Source organism: Halictus rubicundus, chromosome 9 (assembly GCF_050948215.1).
Source record: "Halictus rubicundus isolate RS-2024b chromosome 9, iyHalRubi1_principal, whole genome shotgun sequence".
Taxonomy (NCBI): domain Eukaryota; kingdom Metazoa; phylum Arthropoda; class Insecta; order Hymenoptera; family Halictidae; genus Halictus; species Halictus rubicundus.
The window spans coordinates 1,559,993-1,566,653 of record NC_135157.1 but is presented as its reverse complement, the minus strand read 5'-3'; the positions used below and the strand labels follow the sequence as shown (position 1 = coordinate 1,566,653).

Sequence of the window (6,661 nt, the reverse complement as noted above, 5' to 3'; positions counted from 1 at the left end):
CAGAATTTCTCGATACGGATTAAAAAATTTTAATTATAAATTATTAGAAAAAATAGTTTGTGAACTTATATGTAAACAATTTTGTTTTTGTTTGAACAATCAGCTGTTCGGTGCCGCTGTGCGTCCGCACGCACACACAGCAAATTAGCGAATGTCGAACCTTGTTTGTATCGAGGACTCGGCCGTCGTCGCGGCTCGTCTCCCTCCCTCCCCACACACTTCGGGCGGACCGAGTAGTTCGGGGTGCGCGGCGAGGGGAGAGAGCCGCGTCAATATACACGGCAATCCGTCGAGCCCTCGCTTTCTTTTCCGAGAATCGCAGTGGTAACAGCAATAAATCAGTTAGCTCTCCCACAAATCACATTTTATTTCTCTCAATTATTTCAGGATCGTAAGTTAAAGGTTCTGCGTTACGGAACCCAACGAGGATCCAAAACATTTGGTGCCGAAACCCGGGAATAGAGTGTGCCGATTTCTCTATTCCACTCGATCCACCGCAGAATTACGAAGAATTCTGTGCATCACCGCGATTTCTGTTGTGCGCTTCCGTTGTCTCCTCGAGTGATCCGCGAGTGCATCGAGCATCTTCCGAGGCTCCGTCGCAGACAATCAGGAAGCACCTGAAAGGAAAGGAGCAGAAGTGAATTCTTCGAACAGAATTCGTGAGACCGTTCTCGAAAAACGGTACTTAGACCGCGTGGCGAACCGTTACGGATTCGAATATTCCGTGACCTTCCACCGGGACACCAACCGTTCTCGAACCGACCGAGGCAAGGTGTTTACCGCGATACGCGTAAAGTCCGTTGTCTTTCGCGTCTCGATCAGTTGTTTTTACGTCCCGTTTGAATTTAACTGCCGAAACAATGCCGCAAACGTTCAGCGATGTAGTGGTCGCTCAGGAGGAGATCGCTGGCCGCATTAAGAACTGCATTACCAATACCGACAAATTGGGGGGAGCGAAACTCTCCGCGGTTGTGCTGAAGAAAAGGATCGAATTGCTGGAAAGTTACTGGCGCAACTTCACCGTAAATCATAACGCTCTGAGACCGATGCCAGATTACGCCGCGAGTAACTACAGGAAGAGAGGCCTGTGGATGGTGAGTACTGTCGGGATAGGTTACGGGTATTAAAGGTGTACCGCTCGTGGTTCGACTAGACTTTTATTGCGAGAGGGACGATACATCCGCGTAGCCCGCGTGTCCGCTCTCGACGAATTCTCTTACAGAACTAACTTACGAACTAACCATTCGCTCGCTAACGCATCCTCACAACAATCCCTCTTTCTTCATTCTCACGGTCTGCATTCGCTCTTAACTAAACTAAACACACTCACCCTACGCGACACTCGACCCAGTCATCTAAACATCCACTCGACGCTATCGCGCAGCACGCAACCCGAAATTCATTCTTACAAACATACTTTCTTAAAACTAAACACATGGCGGAGACGTGGCGCCAGCTTGCCGCCGCCACAGGCCTATACGACGAAGTCGAGGAAGCCTACATTCAGAACTCCTCTGAATTGGTGGAGAGGCTAGAAAACCTGAAGCCCGCCGCCTCAGCAATTCCGGCTGAAGCCGAGTCTCACGAGTGCAACGCCGGACCCAGACTGCCGACCCTGACCATCGAGAAGTTTTCGGGCGATCTCCTACGGTGGGAGGAGTTTCGCGATTCGTTTCGCGCTACGATTCACAACTCGAAACGATTGCAAGACGTCCAACGCCTACAATATTTGAAGGCGAGCCTTACCGGTGCGGCTGCGAAGGTTATCGCGCGTACGTCCCTGACAGATGCGAACTATTCGACGGCGTGGGCGGCACTCGAACGTCGTTATGGAGGCATCCGTGTACTGACCACCGCTCACCTCGGAAGACTACTGGACTGCCCGGCAGTAAAACGACCGTCGACGGAGGAATTGACCAGAGTCCTCGACGAGTTCTGTCAAGCTCGAGATGCTCTGGCCGCGCTAAAAAAATCAGTCGACACTTGGGACGACTGGTTCGTAACACTCCTCGTCAGGAAGCTGGACTCGACAACGCGCCTGGACTGGGAGAAAATGTTCCCGGATCCGACGATCATGCCGTCTTTCGTGGAAATTCGAGATTTCCTCGAATCACGCATCCATGCCTTGGCCTCGACCCAAGAGCCGATGTGTTCGTCATCAACGACCAAGCGAGAGGAGACGCGAAAGTCCGAACAGAGGACGGCCATGACTGTGCAAATGACCAAAGGGCCATCCGCGAAGGCCAACAACGTTCGGAAGTGCCCGCTGTGCTCGGACAACCACCAGCTAGGGCACTGCAGCCAGTTTAAAACCCTTAGCGCGCCGGAACGCAAGGAATTCGTGTATCGAAATAAATTGTGCGTTTCGTGCTTCTCGGGAACCCACTTGCTCGCGGCGTGCACGTCTTCCTATCGGTGTATGGTGTGCGGCAGTCATCACCACACTTCGCTTCACGAGGCGTTCCGGAAGAGTGAAGCTCCCGCGCAGCCGAGCACAAGTTCGGTGAACACGTTCAGGTCAAATCGCGTTGTTTTACTGGCCACCGCGCGCGTCCAGTTGAAGTCCCCGAACGGTCGCAGTGTCTTCGCTCGCGCGTTACTCGATCCCGGGTCCGAAATTTCATTCGTGACGGACGATGTCGTGCAAGCGTTACGTCTTCCGCGCCGGAACGTGGAGGTTCATTTGACCGGATACCAGGAGATAAACGTGGGCACGGTACGCCACGAAGTGACCGTGTTACTTGCGTCTAGTCGCGACTCCAAGTTCCGACTCGCGTTAGACGCGGTGGTGACGCGAAAAATTACCGCTCCGACTCCAGCGGTAGAAATTAACGACGAGAAGTGGACTCACCTCCACGGATTTCCGTTGGCCGACGAGGACTTCCGCTCTCCGAACAGGGTGGAATTACTTCTCGGGGCAGATGCGTATGGTCACCTCCTCCTCGAGAATCGAGTCGGACCAATGGGCACTCCTCCAATTGTTCGAACGCCCTTCGGCTGGGCGCCGATGGGCACAACCTCATCCACGAAGAACGACAGCGCTGGACCTCGGGTGCGATCCTTGCTAGTTCAGCCTGCACGAGACCTCCGAGACGATTGGCAGAGGTTCTGGGAACTGGAGGAAGTGCCAACGAGTACAATAAGCACGCCTCAGGACGAAGCATGCGAAAAGCACTTCCAGGATACGCACCGCAGAGATCGGGAAGGACGCTACGTTGTGCGCTTACCGTTCGTTGCCACCCCAGGCACCGATGTCGGAGTTCCGCGATCGGCTGCCGTTCGCTTGCTCTTATCGTCCGAAAGGAGACGAGAAAGGGACGAGACGCTCCGACAGAAATACTCCGAATTCCTGGAGGAGTACGAACGGCTCGGGCACATGGAGTTCGTCTCGCGGCACTCGACTGGCGGGGGGGGAGAATTACCTTCCGCATCACGCCGTGTGGCGGGAAAAACCATCCGGGAAGAAAATAAGAGTAGTGTTTAATGGCTCTTACGTTTCAGGCAGAGACAGTACCATTAACGACTACCTGGCTGCCGGACCGAAGCTCCAAACTGACCTCTGGGCCGTAATAACGAGGTGGCGATTCCATCGGCATGCCTTTTCGACGGACATTGTAAAAATGTTTCGCCAGATCAAGGTGCACCCAGAGGACAGGGACTGGCAGAGGATCGTCTGGAGGAACGATCCAAGCGAGGAAGTACGGGACTTCCGTTTGACGACGGTGACCTACGGCACGACGTCGGCTCCGTACCTCGCCTCGAGAGTACTGCTCCAACTTGCCGACGACGAGAAGGCTCGATTTCCGCGGGGTGCAGCGATCCTCCGAGCGAATTCATATGTCGATGACATTCTGGCCGGAGGAGATGACATCGACGACACCGAGGAGGCTCGACGTCAACTCACGGACATCCTGACGGCGGGCGGATTCCCGCTGGATAAGTGGGCGACCAACTACTTGTCGTCGAGCTCCGGTCTCGTTCAGTTGTTGCAGGGTCACCAAGAGGCAGGAGCACTGGGACTCAAATGGAGCACGGCGAACGACACTCTGTCTCTTGCGGCTCCGAAGCTCAGGACTGCCACATCAGGTCAACGATGGACCAAACGATCGATTTTGTCTGAGACGGCCAGGCTTTTCGATCCATTGGGGTGGCTGTCTCCGATCAGCATTGCCGCGAAGATCCTGCTGCAGGACCTCTGGTTGTCTGGATTGTCGTGGGACGAGCCGCTGTCTGAGCTGTTTTCCGAGCGATGGAAGCAACTTCGATTCGAGATGGAGAGGACCGATCGAATCACAGTTCCGAGATGGATTGGCTATCGTGCGGCGACCAGCGACAGTATAGAGCTGCACGGATTCAGCGACGCGTCGGAAAGGGCATACTCCGCAGCCGTCTTCATAAGGGTGCCAGTTACCGGTGCAAGGGCCGAGACGCACCTACTGATGGCGAAGACCAAGGTCGCTCCAACGAAACCACAGAGCATTCCCAGGCTGGAGCTGTGCGGCGCTCTACTGCTGGCCCGATTGCTGAGAGCAGTAGGAGATTCGATGCGGCCTCACAGCGTGACTATGCATGCGTGGACCGATGCATCGGTCGTCCTAGCCTGGGTGAGGTCTCATGCTTCCAGGTGGAAACCGTTTGTGGCGCATAGGGTGGCCGAGATCCAGCGCCTGCTACCGGACGTTGAGTGGCGACACGCGAGGACAGACGAAAATCCTGCGGACCTTGCCACGCGTGGGATTTCAGCGCAGGTACTGGTCGACGATGACCTCTGGTGGAGCGGTCCCTCGTGGTTGTCAGGGCCTCAGGAGGATTGGCCTGGCGCACGTGACGTCGACGAGAGCGAGGCTCCGGAGCGCAGAGTGACGGTGACGACGACGATGGTAAGTAAGACGAAGTCCGGCGACCATCCCAGTCTGCGAGCCGTCTTCGAATCGCCCTGGGACCCTCTCCGATTCTCGTCAGCGTTGAGGCTGGTCCGAGTGACCGCGTATATGCGACGCTTCGCAAACAACGCTCGCTCCATCGGTACACCGCAGCACGGGTTCCTGACAGCCACTGAAATCGACGAGGCGTGGGTGAGCGTCCACCGAATGAGCCAAGCTGACGACTTTGGCGACGAACTTGCGGAAATGGAGAAGGGTAAGATAGTCAAATCGACCTCGACCCTTGTTTCTCTTCGGCCGATTATAGATCGTCAAGGTGTCTTACGAGTGGGAGGACGACTGGACCACGCAGCAGTTTCACTCGACCAGAGACACCCTGTGATAATCGACCGACAGTCTCCGTTGGCACCATTGCTGATCCGGTCAGCTCATCTTCGGACGCTCCATGGGGGAGTGAACTTGACGCGGGCGACGCTCAGGCTCCGCCACTGGATCCCGCGAGACAAGACGCTGGTGAAACGGGCCGTAAAAGGCTGCGTTACCTGCACTCGACTCCAAGGGCGCACCAGCAACCAGCAAATGGGAATGCTGCCTGCCCAGCGAGTGCAACCAGCCAGGGCATTCTCGGTCAGCGGAGTCGATTATGCTGGTCCGATTCCGATGCTCATGACGAGAGCAAGAGGACAACGGACCACCAAAGGATACATCGTCGTTTTCGTGTGCCTGTGCACGAAGGCGGTCCACTTAGATGTCGTGTCCGATTTGTCCTCAGCCTCCTTCATCGCCGCTTTCAAACGCTTCGTAGCTAGACGCGGAAGATGTCACCAGATGCTGAGTGACAACGCTACGACGTTCAGAGGTGCCGATCAGCTTCTGAAGCGCATGTTCAACGCTGCATCGACCTTTTACAAGGAAACGGCGGAATTGCTGGCCGCCGACGGAACGGAATGGAGCTTCATACCGCCGTATTCTCCTCATTTCGGCGGTCTGTGGGAAGCGGCCGTGAAATCCGCGAAGAGGCATCTACGACGCACAATAGGGGAACAACAGCTCACCTTCGAGGAGCTTTCCACCCTGCTGTGCCAAGTGGAAGCTTGTATGAACTCTCGACCCCTCTCCGCCTTGTCCGACGATCCAAATGATCCTCCCTTCCTCACGCCGAATCATCTGGTTAACGCTTCTTCTTTGTGCGCAGTTCCAGAACCGGGTGACGAAATCACGTACGACGCAGGCCGACGGAGATGGAACCTTGTATCCAGACTTCTGGAAGGTTTCTGGCAGCGGTGGCGTACCGAATACCTGAGCCAGCTGCAGACTCTTCCGAAATGGCAAAGGGCACGGGAGAATCTTGCTGTCGGAGCGGTCGTGCTCCTGAAGGACGATCTCGCGCCGCCTACGAAATGGCCTCTCGGACGAGTCGTCGAAGTGCATCGGGGATCCGACGGACGAGTACGTGTGGCTGCCGTGAAGACCGCTACCCGTACCACCACCAGAGCCATCCAACGCCTTGTACCGCTCATTTCCTCAGAGCATTCCACCGGCGAGGAAACATGACTCTTTTCACGGCGGGCGGTGCTTAGACGCACACTGTATATATTGCAAATAATTGTAAATAACTGTAAATATCTGTAGTAATATCTGTATTATTTCGTTGCCGACCCGACAACGAGGCGGGCGGTATGTTCGAACAATCAGCTGTTCGGTGCCGCTGTGCGTCCGCACGCACACACAGCAAATTAGCGAATGTCGAACCTTGTTTGTATCGAGGACTCGGC

The 6,661-nt window shown here is 55.4% G+C and overlaps 2 protein-coding genes across 2 annotated transcripts; both read left to right on the top strand.

The window, feature by feature from the left end:
* The first annotated feature begins 863 nt into the window (after positions 1-863).
* LOC143357344 (uncharacterized) lies at positions 864-4,687 on the top strand. Its single transcript, XM_076793756.1, has 4 exons — positions 864-1,097; positions 1,739-3,407; positions 3,505-4,607; positions 4,652-4,687. Exons 1-4 carry the CDS (start codon positions 864-866, stop codon positions 4,685-4,687), a joined length of 3,042 nt encoding a protein of 1,013 aa, XP_076649871.1.
* Positions 4,688-4,880: 193 nt separating this feature from the next.
* LOC143357343 (uncharacterized) lies at positions 4,881-6,440 on the top strand. Its single transcript, XM_076793755.1, has one exon. The coding sequence runs from the start codon at positions 4,881-4,883 to the stop codon at positions 6,438-6,440; it is 1,560 nt and encodes a 519-aa protein (XP_076649870.1).
* The last annotated feature ends 221 nt before the right edge of the window (positions 6,441-6,661 follow it).

Excerpts from the sequence above, each read along its gene's own strand:
- LOC143357343 (XM_076793755.1), top strand. The coding sequence starts at position 4,881 with ATGGTAAGTAAGACGAAGTCCGGCGACCATCCCAGTCTGCGAGCCGTC.
- LOC143357344 (XM_076793756.1), top strand. The coding sequence starts at position 864 with ATGCCGCAAACGTTCAGCGATGTAGTGGTCGCTCAGGAGGAGATCGCT. Across the intron at positions 1,098-1,738 it reads GGAAGAGAGGCCTGTGGATG|GCGAGCCTTACCGGTGCGGC; the intron begins GTGAGTACTGTC and ends CAATATTTGAAG. Across the intron at positions 4,608-4,651 it reads CATCGGTCGTCCTAGCCTGG|GGTGGCCGAGATCCAGCGCC; the intron begins GTGAGGTCTCAT and ends TGTGGCGCATAG.